A 14,958-nucleotide genomic window follows, 5' to 3' on the forward strand; every position below is an offset into this window, starting at 1 on the left:
ATGAGGTACCGAATGTATGTCAAGCCAAGCCAACTGCAGCATAAATCCACCTCAATCCAAGATGGCGCCTTTTGCGCCGGCAAGAAAGCCGATAAGATGGCCAAGTTTGGCCCGCAGGGGACTGAAATTAGTCCGAAAAACCGAACTTTCGGACCTTGAAGTCCGAAATATCCGTCGCAAATATGTATGCGCTTCTATGGGGCGACTGACGGAGCTTCATCGAGGCCCAAAATATCCTACAAGTCCGAATTATTGGAGTCCGAATTACCTGTCGGGTATTGTACTATGCAATTTTTGGCATGTTAGGACTAAGAGCTGTCTCTTTTTCAGCCACACGAGACAACAAAAAAAAAATAGATGACAGAAACAAAAAAGCTGCACCAATGCCCATTCCTTGTGTTGTGTCTTAGTTTTCATGTCCATAGTTGCATTTGCTTGCCTCACCAAAACAATGCATCAGCTACATCAACTACCACAATAATATTCACTCCCAACCCAAATGTGGCCCTTAAAATTCAGCAAAATGAAGATGCAAGTGTTAAATGCATTATAACACAACATAGCTCCAGTTTGTTGAGCTATGTTGTGAGTCAGTGTGAAAAGAACAGTCGTCCTCATGTCATGTTCCACCAGTGATGTGGTGCACTCCACCCCTTTAGAAGCAACCTTGGACACATCTCCTCCAGCAAGTGAGGAATTTACCGGTTAAAAGTATGTCTAACAAACAATTTTTTCTTTCTCCGAAGGCACTGTGACAAGCAAAAGAGCATGTCCGGCTACTAAACATATTGAACAGCTTTTTACTCCCTCATGATGACAAAAAAGTTCAAATTAATGAGGTTCTTCCGTACATACTCTTTTTCCCAGTGCATTTGGAAAATTAGACATATTTGCTGCGTAATAAATCTACTTTGTGTATACCCTGGTTTGTGTGAACGCATCTTATTTTAAACTTCATTTAGACTACTGGTATTTGTGTTAAAAAACGTGCCATTCAGAGCTATTTTTCTTTCAAATTTGTATTAGTTTCATAACCTAAAATCCAATATTCACTTCTGAAAATAAATGGGAAAATAAGCACTCACGCCTCACGGTAGTATATCACATAGCCAAGAAGCGACCTTCGGTCGTGGATGATTTGCTCAAACTGCAATGACCAACTGATGAGAGCAAACTTGCTGTCCACTCTTTTGACCATAGCATCAATCTTGTGGACGTCACCTGCAGCGAGAAGTCAGCGGTAAAGTCATGAAAAGACCTAAGCGAGCATTAATATACAACCATACTGCTTTCATAATCTGCATGCCACCACTAACAACAGCAGTAACTTACAAGCAAAAACTATTTGTGCAACTGAGGATATCAAGCAAGCTCTTTTCGATGAAAGCAAAACAAAAAAATTTGGTAGGGACACTTCTATCCTATGCAAATAGCTATAGACACCTAATTTTATTGTGTTTTCTTCCTTCAAACAATGCTTTAGACATTAGAATACATGGGTCATCGTGTGGTTTCCGCCTACGGCCACTAAATAATATATAACTGAATTTCTTCTTTCAGTCTCATCAACCGAACGATGGCTGTGACGTGTAGTTGATGTTTAGGTCACGTGATGCGCGAAAAAAACGGCAATATACCGTATAAACGCATGTAAGGGCCGCACTTTACTTTCCAGATTCGACGGTCAATATTCAGGGTGCGGCCCATACACGCGATTTTCTAAAAAAAAATTTTTTAAAGTAAAAAACACACCAATCAGGAAATTAGCGGCATTAATTCTATGTTCAATCGCCACTCGCGGTGTATTCCAACGCCGAGCTGGTGCTGTGCTAAAAAGTTCTAGCCACCCTAGCTGTGCTCCGGTGCATGCTCATCCCACAAGAAGTCGCGCAGCACGACCGCTGTCAACGCAGAGCCATTGAGCAGCTCTTCTTCCAGTTCGGGAAACTTGCACGGCTTGCCTCGAAAAGCGCACTTTTTGTAGCTTGTGTTCCTCAGTGCATCCTTTTGGTTCCACCATCGTTGGATGCACTTCTCGGCCACGTCTAATTTCCTGCCCGCCGCAAGCTTGCAGTGTTCCACAGCAAACTCCCAGCCATGTAGCTATTAAGGTGCTTGCCCATCGTGCTAAAACTGCTAAAACTATAATGATCGGCAGCAGCAAGCGAAAGCCACAACTATAGAGGACCACAACTCCCGTGCCTTTGAGAGCCACAAAACGCTGGACCTGGTGATACTGATGCCGCTGATGCCGATATGGATAGCGGGAGCCGCCGGGAGCTCACAGCGGAGGAAAAAGTTGACGATGATGATAATGAGCCGCGGCCTCTGGCGCCATCCGTGGACGGCACCTAGAAGCTCCTGTGCGCATGCGTCGCCTACACGATCAAGAGCACCGTTGCCCGCAGCCAGAGCCGATCTCGGAGGCCACGGCGTGAGCAATTCAAAGGCTATTCCCGCGTGGGTCGTGTGGAAAACGGGGTGCGGCCCTTACACGGGTGCGGCCCTTACACGTGTTTATACGGTAAATGCCAATACAGTTTCCACTCACTACAGCACCCAAACCAGCCTGCTTCAAAAGCTAAAATTACACTAAACGACGTATCAGCAGCTATACTGCCGTTCTTTTGTGCCTCATGTGACCTAAACATCAACTACATGTCACAGCCATCATTCCGTAGATGAAACCGAAACCAAAACAGCACCAGGAAGAAAGTTAATTATAGATTATTTAATGGTTGTAGGCAAATATCGCGGGGTGCTCTGTGTATACCAATGTCTAGTGTCTAAGAAGAAAAATGTCTAAGAAGAACGTCTCGGAAGAAAAAATGCAAGCAAAAATTTGGTGACTATAATGCTTTTAATACTGCTTATGTGTGGGAATGCGGAAGCAACAGCTTTTGCGTGGCCAAGTTTCTTTCATTAAAGTTCTGTCTGCAAGATGTTTCGTCCATGTGGTTTGTTGTGCACAAAAAACAGCACATGTTCGGAACTTCAAGCTGCGCACAGCGACTGGGGAGACCCACGGCAACGTCCCTTCGAGGCCAAGCGCACTGCAGCACGCTGCGTAGATGACAGGCCAAGGCGAGAGGAAGCCTAGTGCGCGTGCGATCCCATCTTGGCGCCGGCTCAAGGGGATCCATCAGGTGACGTCACTATGTGCATACTGCTTTTCCTCCCCGCCTGCCTGCCTCCCCCACAAGTCAAATCTGGAGTGGTATAGCCTGCGTGATGTCGCCCTAATATGCATGCGCCATCTATCAGCGCAACACGTGCGCCTCGCTCGGAGACTGCGTGATATCGTAATCTTTTTTTGGGACACCTCGGCCTCAACAATAACAATGCTGGTCACCGACAGAATTTCGCCTAATGAGGCTAGTAGTGCATTTACAAAAAAATGAATATGAAAGCATCTTGATACAGTAAATAATGTTCTGAAAAACCTGAAACCAGTATGCAACTACACCAAGGAAATCCAGTTCTTTAATAGCTGGGGCCACACAAACGCGGAAAAACTCAACTAAAAAGACCATCACAGAAAGGAGTATTTTTCTTTGCTTCTGTTACATCAACTAACTCTACACTGTTTAAGTACAGTTAGCAGAGCTTGCCCAACTAAAGTTCTCATGAGCTCTATTCTCTAGACCCTTGTTTGTATTCTAATCTGCCTTCAGCGGCTTCACAGCAGAGCAGACATACCGTAAAAACCGGAATATAGGTCAAACTTTTTTCTAGAAAACCATGGTGAAAAGTCGACCCCCGTCTTATATACTGGTCATTGGCGGAAAAACTATGGAAGTCTTGCAACAATAGGCGGCTGAAGTCAACAGCCTCCATCCCCGTCAGCAGCAGTGCCTCCATTTTGCGTTTCCGTAGGTGCAAAGCGGAAGCCGATGGCAATTTACCATCGCCTTCAAGAAAAATGCAATTGAGTACGCGGAAGCTCACAGGAAGCCTGGCAGCACAGCGCAAATTCGGAGTATCCGAAAAGAGCATTCAGTACTGGCGGAGGCAGAAGCTACGTATTACAACTTGCAGCAACCAGAAGAAAACATCATTTCGTGAGTGGACCGCAGCGTATCCAGAATTGGAAGGAAAGGTTGCGCTGCATTCAAGATCGCTGCCTGTGACTGCCGAATGCATTCGCTTGAAAGCGGTAGAGATCGCGCGCAGCTCTAGACTCACGAGGGCACAATTCAAGGGCTCGCCATCCTGGGTGCAGCGATTCATGAAGAGGAAGGGCTTTGCTCTACGACGCCGTACTTGCGTGTGCCAGAAACAAACGCGGGTCGATGGGTGTGCGATATTGTTAAAAAATTTGCCGGGTGTACATACAAGCAGAATATAAATGAAAATAAATACTGTCACCGTTGTGCAACCTGTTGAGTCACATTTGTTTCAAAGTAAGGTGTGTTGAGGTACTTTTTCCATTGAAAAAGATTTTTTTCATTTTTAGAATTGGTTAGTTAGGGGGTCGACCTATATTTCGATCCGACCTATAGTCCGGTTTTTACGGTAGATTCAACTGCCACAGAGGCACTAGCACTAACCTACTAACTTGCTTGAATTAACAGAGTGACATCTGACAGAACTTAAGTAAGAAAGGAAAAGAGACCATCCTGCATCCATGAACTCACTAAAGGTTTTGGAGACAATCCATGAGCCATGATGACACATCGTGAAGCAAATGGTGCTGCACTAAAAGGCAGTAAGTAACCTCTGCTTTGACAAAACTTTTTCGTTTAGCAAAACTGAAATGAAACTTAGGCTGCAGGACTTGAATAAATGCTGACGTAGCAGTACACTGAGTTGCACGCCTGAAAGTGCAATGTGCCAGATAGGAGACCAATTTCCCTGTTATCAGCAGAGCTGATGGAGACAGCAACATGCAGAGTCAAATATTAAAAAAGCATCAACTGGACCTTACAGAGAGCCATACAGATTTTCAGGTTGATTTCTGCCTCTCAAATGTTTTTTTGGGGTGTGTCCTGTGCTCTTGAAAAGACCGCACTGTCAAGAGGAGTGCCTAGGCCATTATGGTAGCGCAGCAGGCAAGAAAATTCCCAACTACCTAGGCCAACGTACCGCCCTCGTTGAAAACCTCTGCACTGTTACTCACTGCCACTTGGCTGTGTCCATACGACTTTTTAGTGACTGCACTGAATACCTAGCTGCATCTCCTACGTGTTTAACAAAGAATACAGAAAGCTTGGCCTATATTGTGCCAGGGTCACAGAGGAGAATTACAGTTGAACCTCGTTACAACAAACTCGTATAGTGAATTATTGGATAAAACAAAGTTAAAGAGAGGTTTAGTTGGTCCATGCTTTCTTTCACTAAGAATTCCCTTTCTGCAAAAAAAAAAGAAAAAAGGAAGACCTGACACAGTCTCAATTACAGCGAAGCAGTCCTTTGTGTTCATGTGGCTCAAAATAAGTGGAAAGTTCATACTTCTCAAGCCTGAAGTGCCTCACCACAGTTAGATCGTTAATTAATAAACTGGACTGTTTTTTTTTTCCACATGTTACAGCTGTGCCTTGTTTAGTCATCAAGGAATGAAGGCAACATTTCATGTTTGTAATGAGTTCCAGACTTAGAATAGCAGATGCTGTAACTTTTTTTTAATCATTTTTGAGCACCACTACCCAGGCTTAGCTGCAGATTTGTTTGCACAAAGTTATGTGCCTGAATTTAAGGCAAATATCAGATATAGTGAATGCATTTTTGCTCAAAATTATACATTGTTAAAACGAGGTTCGAAGACCATCACCTAAAATTTTTTATATATCTTTCCAGGTGGCCTTTTGCACACACACACAAAACTGACTGACACAGCCCTGCCATAATGGGTACAGGTCTGTTAGTGAAACTGCATGCTTGCAGGCTAGTTTCCACCATGGATTTTCCAAACTTTACCGCAATGCCATTTGATACTGCAATTGGCTACAAGGCCAAACTCCTCAAGTGCTGCTGCATATTTATAGTTAGTGCATTTTTTGATGAGGAATCGTAATCAGCTGTCTAAAGGAAGCACGCAAAAAGCTTAATCTATTCCTTAATGCTGGTCATGCTTCCCCCTCTTAGCCAACAAGTGGTCAGCCAGCAAGCCTGGCATCAGTAAAATCTGGATTGACATGCCTCCATCGTGACACAAGCCTTTCCAGCGGCTTTCCCAATCTGCTGTACGACAAGGACAGGGCGAAAGCTCTCACATGCTGCCCGGTCTCCGTTGGTGTGCGGCGACACCTCCAGCTCGCTCCACTCCTTGATGTTCGAGTAGTTCTTCAGCTCCAAGATGTGGCTCATACAGAGCTTGGGATTTAAGTGGAAGAACACCTTGCCATTGTTGATGGTCAGCGTGTGATTGCTTGGCCGGCTTGACCAATCCCACAGAAGTTGCAGGTTCTGGTTGTCCATCACACTGAGCGCAAAGCTGCATGAGAAAGAAACAGCCACAGAAAATTGAGTTAGGAAATTACACTATCTTTTTTTAGCTGAGAGGCCAGCCTACCACCGCCTCTGCAAGAAACAACTGACAGCAGTCACAGTGAAAATGTAGCATGCCAAGACAACAAACCAGTAACACTAGCAAAAAATAAAATAAAACTTCAAGCAACAAACATTTCCGTCATTATCTGTTTGCAGGTGCACACAAGTGATGCGATTGCTGTTTTTGCTGGACAACAGTATTTGCCTTTTGTAGGCTCTGAACCTTACGTTTTTTATAATACTCCTGCTTTGCATGAATAGTGAAGCATGTAAGCTCACTGCTGCTGCTGATGCTGAGGAGTGCACTTTCTGTGATCGTCATGACATATACAAAACTGCTCCCTCTTATGCTTCTGAAGGCACATTTTCCAACACACATTTTAGAAAACCCAATGAGTGTGAGCATATGCACGAACGTCTTAGCCATTAGGTACAGTTCTACCCATTAGGTGCCAGTTATTGCATTGCACAACCTAACCTTCACTGCTGTTCGTCTTGCAGCATAATACATTTCTCCCTAGGTACCAAGGCAAGAATAAAAATGCAACTTACTGTTTTCGATCAAGTGCTCTGCCATGGATGACACGGAGGTTTTTGAGGAAGTTCAGGGAGATGAGCTGATTTGACCGAGTGACCTTGAGAAAGTCTTGGATCTCCTCTATCGTGTTCAAATTGGACTCCAGTTCTTTCATTATGTTCCCTGCAAAGGATGGAAACACCTCAGAGTCACCAAGCAACTCATGCACACGTTTATCACCTTTACGCAAGAACAGACACAAATGCAAATTCCAGGTAACACAGAGGGTATTTATTCGAATACGAAGGGCACAAAAAATTCGCACAAATACCACATACTATACAATATAGACTGCTTATAACGCATACAACGGGAGTCAGGAAAATCCGCATTATAAGCGGTACTACATTGTAACCAAAACGTAGTTTTTCCATGCATTCGCATTTTCAGAATGGCCAGCCTACCTTTCAAAGTGCACCTGACAATGCATCAGACACACAACACTGCAATCACAGACAACAAAGAAGTTTAATCTTTTTGTCGAAGCGTCGTAATGAATGAAAGAACGACATTATTTTAGTCTGGCACTGCGAATGAACTGCACTGCTAATGACGTCATCTTCAAGAACAGTGAAGCACTTGAGCGCTTGCTCGCCGAGGTTTCTCTGAGCGCAGAAGAGGCACAGCTTGTTGCAACAGTCGAGCCCGTCTTTGCACGAAACTTCTGCTGCACTTTCACTCACTTCGTCGGGCTCACCCTCGAATTGAGGCTCATCGCGACTGTGCACCGCTGCCACGATGTCTCCATCTGAGGCGGCTACTTCACACGCAATACTGTCGGAGTCAGCGACGACGACAACGAGCTGATCTCGTGCCGGTCCTTGAAACGCTGAATATAACCGTTCAATGCGTTGAAACCATCATGCCCCAAAATGTATGCAAGGCACCTGGCCTTGGCTTGCAATATCGAGCCACTCACAGGAATGCTCTGGGCCCGGACCTCGTAAAACCGTTCAAACAAGGCGGCAACATCTTTGTACTTCGATGCATGAATCCGCTTCCTTGCAAGCGACACAGTCTTCCTGCAGCTGTTGTTGCAACTTGTCACTGTTCTTCCAAATGGTGGACACAGTAACGTCGGCGACACTGTACTTTTTTGCCACCGTAGCCTTTTTCAAACCGTTCTCGGCGTCCCTCAAAATGCTCGGTTGGTTTCGAGAGCTTGCTGTTTCCCAACTTTCGGAGGAGCAGATGCCAAAGAAAATGAAGACAGCCGAGGCTGGTAGGCTTGCTCATGCTGTCAGCTGACTTGCCTACGTTGTCAACTTTTCGCTACATGCGACAACACATATCGCGCTCATGGGCTCAGGCGTCACAAGACGCTGCTGCACGTGCGCATGGTACGAGCAGCGCTTGCAGAGTCATGCCATGTGCTCGCCGCCGCCGCTGCTCCAGCATGCCCGTCTGGGTGTGCCATCACGTCCTTTCAAGTTTTGTCTAATCAGAGTGCCCAACGGAGGCACATCAGAGAGCGAGAGGAAAAACGCCTGCTTTGCGACTTTTTTCTATCCTCTTTTGCCTTCCACATCACCTTGAACCATGCTGACAACATGGCCCCGCCTGTTGCCCCCTTCTTGCGCAATCTGGGAAGCACGCTCATCGCTCCTGCCAGTACCCACGGGCCTGCGCCGGTATGCGGGCTGCCAATACATTGAACTCTATGGAAAGTGAAGCGGTTGTCACAAAAACCCGCATACAAGTGGTCCCCGCATTATAAGCGGTTACGTTATAAATGGTCTGCGCTGTACTCACAAAACGGTTGCCCCCCCCCCTTACAGGGCAGCCAGTAAATAGAAATATGTGTACAGTCTGTCACAACAAAGGTGAACTAGAATATTTAAAAACAGGATTTTTGGAGCATAGACATGGCTTCTGCAGCTAAATTTTTAACTACTGCCATTATGTGCCTTGTTGCAATCAGAGGTTTGTACCTGTCCACTAGTATTTGCCAATCAGTTTTCAGAATATCGAAAAGCCGATGACCTTCGGACCGGCGGCTCAATAAATTCTGGCCTTTGCTCACACATTTCTAACATAGCGTGGCTTGGCACGCATGCATTTCATCAAAATGGCATTTCATAAAACTGGGCCAACCAAGGAAAGGTTCTACTTCATTAAATTTTATTTGCATGGATAATAAAAAAGCTTCAATAAAAAAAGGCTCAAATGCTCTCAGGCTCCAGCCCACATGCTATATGTTCTTGCCAGGAACAAAGCAATTATTGATGATGATTATGGATTTTTATGGCGCAAGGGCATCTATGGCCAAAGAGCGCCATGACACAAGGTATTTTCGACTTCTCAAGGTGGTGTCAAAGACCCATTTCCCAAGCACTTCACCCTAAATAAGCCGAGCCCCAGACCAGGGGAAAGCTTCTACCCACTGTATCAACGGTGGGTACCCGGCGGCACTGGGGATCGAATCCTGCACCTCCTGGATGCGAGGAGGATGTTCAACCACTTGGCCACCGCAGCGGCACAACAAAGCATAAGTACAATAAGGAAACAAATGGTAAAGAAACTGCTGAATAGGCTGCTTTCCCTGGAAACTAAATTAGGTGAAAGTGTGTTCTGCCCAACAGTTACCTCCTCCACGAATCTGGATGATCAGTGACCCGTTGATGTGTGTGCACCCCTTGATCTTCTGTGCAGATGATATGCCATCAACATGAAAACTTGAGCACACTGCAAAGACAAAAGAAAAAAAAAATATGTTGAGTTCCTCCTGAACTTGCAAGAATGGATCACGTTAACATCTAGCCACATGGCAGCTAATTTCCCAGCAATGTCATTAAATAAGCCACAGCTATGGTTTCTTCAATGAAGATTTCTTGCTAGGCACCCAAGCTCCTTTGCCTCCCAATAGACCATACAGCATTATGCTTAGAAAACACATTAAGTGAGCTGTTCTATCGTCAAGAAATGACGCACTGCGAAGATACCATTGACCCTGCAGTTTCTGTGCAAGCCCTTCTTGATGCACTCTCCAAGAGCTAACATGTTTTATCAGTACAGCAATCTGCAGACCCCCAACTTAGTTTGAGAGAATAAATCACACAAAGGTATGTTACTTAATACAAAAAAAAAATGACCAGTGTTAATCTAGGTCAGGAAAGCTTGCAGATTAAAAAATATATAATCTACCTAAGGTTGATATAATAGAACAGCACTACACAAAAAAAATATAAGCCCCTGATCAAGTTTGCTAAACAACATCAGCAGATTACCAAACCCATTCCAGGATTTTGTCCTTCACGTGATTTCAACAAAAAGCACATAATTTCTAAAAATCATCACAGACTACCGGTACCTAAAGTGTAACGCCACCATATTTGCACACATACAATGCGACCACAAGCACAAAGTGAAGGGGGAGTTAGAACCTGGAACAAAAGAAATAAACATATACCGTATTTACTCGAATGTAGCGCAACCACGATTGTAACGTGAGAGTCGGCTTTTCGGGTGTGAAAAGGGGGGAAAAAAAAAAAAAAACTACAATTGTAACGCGAGGGTAGACTTTGGGCGTGCGAAAGAACCCGAATGTGACACGAGGAACCGACATCGCAGTTCAGAGGGTCAAAGACAACTTTATTGAAATACAAGCCAAACAGGCATTCCTATACACCCTCATCCTCACGGCAGTTGTCGTCGTCACTGTCATCATCACAGCTTGACTCTTCTTTGTCACTAGCTGCCTCCCACAGCATGTCGTCCTCGCTTCCGTCTAGAGCATTTGAAATTGAGCATTTCTTAAATGCGTGGTAGCCCAAATCATGAGGCAGCCCGTACCAGGCTGCTGAAACCCAGTGGGCAACGGTAGACGCGCCTGGGCATTTCAGCCTACCTGCAGGTGTTGTTGTTGATCCGCTTCCGCATCCGGAAAGTTTCCTTCGGGATCGTCTTCCGGCGAAAAATGATGAATGGAGGGAGCTTGCGGCCGTCAGCCAAACATGCCAGCATAACAGTAATCCGATTTTTTTTTTTTGCCTGTGCTTCTAAGGCGAACTTCATGCTCACCAGACTTGTGCACTGTTCTGGACATAGGCATGTCCAGATACACGGGGGTCTGGTCGGCATTGCCGATATGTCCAAGTGGCATGTTGGTAGAGCGACAAAGATCGATGACGTAGCGCTGGAACTCTCGAAGTTTTGATACGAAGTCCCCGGGCAGCTTCTGGCATATAGAAGTCGTGCGTCTAAGGGAGAACCCGGCCCTTCGCATAAACTTCTACACCCAGCCTCGTGATGCCTTAAACTGGTTTTGGGTCAAACCTATGTCCCGCGCAAGCTCCTGTGCTTTGCACCGAAGCATTTCAATGCTTACTCCAAGTAGCCGGGAACGTTGCTCACTAATGAACTCTGCAAGGCGACGCTCCAACTCCAGGAAGCGGCCTTTCTTGGGCCCCCGAAAGCCTTTTCACAGGCTGTTGCAGTTAAACAATTCCTCGCGATGTTTCCTCCATCCCCTGATCGTCGATTCGTTGACGTCCAGACGTCTTGCGGCCGCTGAATTTCCCACTTTCTCAGCAAGCAGAATAGCGTTGTGCTTGAAGCCAGCTGTATACTGAGCGCGTGAGCCCGCCATTCCGCTTGAAGACAACTCGACCGTTTGATGGGGATAGGCCTAAGACTCGAAGCAAGAAACGCACAACTACACGCACTGGCACCAAACATAAGGAAGAGCAAACAAAGAGCGCTGCTCCATGCCCTGCTGCCTGTTAGTCACGTGGCCACGTTTTTGCATCAGTTGCAAGGATTAACAGACAGATGGCGGTGGGATCGCTCGCTCCTTTGCTGGCGTCTTGGCGGCGATTGCGAGCGCTCGGTGCCTCCGAGATGGCTGTTTCATTTGCGATCACGGAGGCCACACAACCTCGCTACAGGTTGCGAGCATTCGCCAAGAGGTGGCGCCCTCTCATCACGCCTGTGGCTTGAGCCACCGCCCAATGTAAAGGGTTCAGCCGTATCCATCCATCCATCCATCCATCCATCCATCCATGTGACTCTAGCTGGCGTCGACTCTTGTTGGCTTGTTCTCACTGGCGTCGTTTTTTTTTTTTTGCGTTCGCGATTAGGTTGCTGCTTTGTCCTAGTAGTTGTGACCTGTGGTTCGCGTACTGGTTGACTGGCGAGTTGGAGTGCGTGATTTCGAATGACCAGTACGATCAACGCACATGTTTGACACATGAAATGATTTTAATAGTGTGTGTTTGGTGCTCTTCATAGCGTTTTTAAACCTAGTATTCGAATGTAACGTGGGGGGTGACATTTCCTTTCTACTTTCGGTAAAAAAACGCGTTACATTCGAGTAAATACGGTAGTATATATACAGTGGAACCTGATTGATATGTTATTGGCTCACATGATCAGCTCATAGACCCCTGGAAGTTCTCATACTCCTCCCGGTGCACTGGTGCAGCGGTTAAGTGACACGCCACTACGCGATAGCATGCGCTCCCAGCGGTGGGCTTGGTGCAGCACAGGTTGCTCTTCCAGAGTGAATATTCATTAATTTAACTGCCACCTGCCACGGTGGACAGTTCACTCACTACCCGTTGGGCAGGTTGCGATGGCAAGGCTGCTCTCTAGAGACCACCTGCCAGAGCCATGCCTGTGATTTCTCGCTCAAAATGCTGACGCATACATTGACAACGCCGACACTGGATTTTCTGGTGAACAGGGCCTATAACGTCGTTAAAATATTGTGTTATATTTGTGCAAATACAACTTAATGAGGCCATTGAAGGTTGACAGTGTTGACAGAAGGCTCTGAAAACCATGTGCTTCACATTTGCCAACAAACCAGAGAAGAGCATTTGCCATCTGACAGCGACATCCACTGAGCACCCGCAACCATTTCTGTGAATCTAAAGAAAAACGTGAAGCTCGAGGAAAGTTCTCCACACTGGGCCATGCCACTCACCTTTGGGGCAGATCCCACTGCACCGGCGACATGTGTGGCCCTCACGGATGTACTTGGGTGGGCACTCAGGCATGCATGTGCCATTGAAAGCAATGAAGGTTCGGGCACTGTTTTCTACCTGCACCTGTTGACGTCGGCAGTACGACTCGTCCACACAGCGACGTCCCATGAACTGCATGAAGTGGCAGGCCAAACCAAATTATTGAACAAAGGAACGCTACCAAATGAAACCAAAACGTGGCTACAATCCTTAACCCTTATGGACATCACTGACCACTGCTACTGAAAAAAATTTCTTTTCACTCCTGAAAAGTCTACGCACTCCTGAAAAGGAGGTCAATTTGTTAGTTTTTCAATGAGAAACACCAACTGCTAATTGTCTACAAACATGTACAAAATTTTGTAAAATGCACTGCAGAGGTCAAAAAATCCTAACATCAAAAGGTCAGGATTTGTCAAATAACCACTCAAAAATTCATAGCAACATTTTTTTTTTTTTAAAGCGAAAGCTTTACTGTTGGCCGCGAACTTGCGATTTCATCGTGGCAGTGCTCCGAGGAGGCACAGAGACAGACCTTGAGCCATTGCCTAGCAATCGCCACTGATGGGCGGACGCCGCGCGCTCGCCACGCCATCTGGCATGACGTCACACCATGCGCTTCACTGCGGAGCCGAACCGGTCTGGCCGGGCCGGCGGCGGCTGGCGCACTCGACGCGAAGTAGAGACATGCTCCAAGTATCCGCCAGTGCGGTCAGAGTGCGTCGAAGCTGCCAAACACTGCGGTAGCTGCGCAGCGCGCACGCTACGAAGCCTGCGCTTAGCCGCTAACCAACGTATTCGGTGGCGGCATCTAAGGGAGCCACTGAAACCTCCGCACACTCTCTAAATAAAAGTATTTTCTAGCTTCATACATGCTGCTCAAAACCCAGAATGAAATATTATAAAAGTGACCAAGTCTGCCTGAGTGACCATGTGAAATAATGTGCTGCCTAGCTTACTATTTTCAGAAATGTTACGCACGTTTACTGCACCTACTAGCTAACAATAAGAAACATGAAGATTGATAAATCTGTCTCAAACAAAGAAATCACTGCTAGAAAACTAAGAAGATTGCTATGCACAAACTGTGTACAGTATCTGAAAGCATTAAGCCCACAATGGCATTAGAAACAAGCTAAAAAATTGTGAAATGCAAATTGTGAACTCCGGATTAATTTAGACCACCTGGGGTTCTCTAAGGTGCACTGACATTGAACTGTACATATGCATTTTTCTATTTTGCCGCCATCAAAACACAGCTGGCACGACTGGGATTGAACCTGTGTCCTTGAGATCAGCAGCCAAACATCAAATCCACTAAGCCATCGTGGCGGGTCAGAAACAAGTTGAAAATACTAAGCACAATGATTTTGTTTTGCCTTTGTGTCTCATTTCTACACCCTTTTTGGACCTTGAAGGCTGTACCTATGGTTCAACAATGGCCACACATTGGGCGAAGCCCGCTCACTCACCACATAAGTATTTGGTGGGCAGGTGTTGACACAGCTATTTTCGTAGGTGTAACGTAGGCAGGCCGTGCAGACCGACAGCTCCCGCTCCGAGCCCGCACCACAGCCACCAAGGCACTTGGGGTCGCAGCAGCGTGTGCCTGCCTCGTTGTCACAAGTGGTGTGGTTCCGGTCACACGCAGCAGGGCACACTGCAGTCAAAAACGCACAGGACCTGGTTGGCTAGATGACTGGTACAGTGCACAAGATCAGACAAGAAAAAGGGCAGATGCGTGAGAGAGAAAAGGGGGCGGAAGGAAAATTAACTGCTGAAACTGGCACGAAATGCAGTTTTTTCACACTGCCAAAACAAAAACACCTTCCCTGATACACTACTTGTTCCAAAGAACCCGGCCTTGATTTGCAAGTCTTAATTTAACAGAACCCATGCAAAATGCAATTTCCTAGTCCAAAATGT

General features: G+C 46.1%; 1 protein-coding gene across 2 annotated transcripts in view; it reads right to left on the reverse strand.

Annotated features, from left to right (window-relative positions):
* The window catches only part of InR (Insulin-like receptor), a 214,213-nt gene that overhangs the window by 48,442 nt on the left and 150,813 nt on the right, over positions 1–14,958 (reverse strand). For both annotated transcript variants that reach the window (XM_077659858.1, XM_077659857.1), the window contains exons 6-11: positions 14,505–14,692; positions 12,993–13,164; positions 9,653–9,751; positions 7,042–7,189; positions 6,213–6,433; positions 1,086–1,221 (exon numbers count right to left, since the gene is read on the reverse strand). In XM_077659858.1, the coding sequence (XP_077515984.1) occupies positions 1,086–1,221; positions 6,213–6,433; positions 7,042–7,189; positions 9,653–9,751; positions 12,993–13,164; positions 14,505–14,692 (964 nt within the window). The remainder of the gene's footprint in view (positions 1–1,085; positions 1,222–6,212; positions 6,434–7,041; positions 7,190–9,652; positions 9,752–12,992; positions 13,165–14,504; positions 14,693–14,958) is intronic.

Source organism: Amblyomma americanum, chromosome 3 (genome assembly GCF_052857255.1).
Source record: "Amblyomma americanum isolate KBUSLIRL-KWMA chromosome 3, ASM5285725v1, whole genome shotgun sequence".
Classification (NCBI taxonomy): domain Eukaryota; kingdom Metazoa; phylum Arthropoda; class Arachnida; order Ixodida; family Ixodidae; genus Amblyomma; species Amblyomma americanum.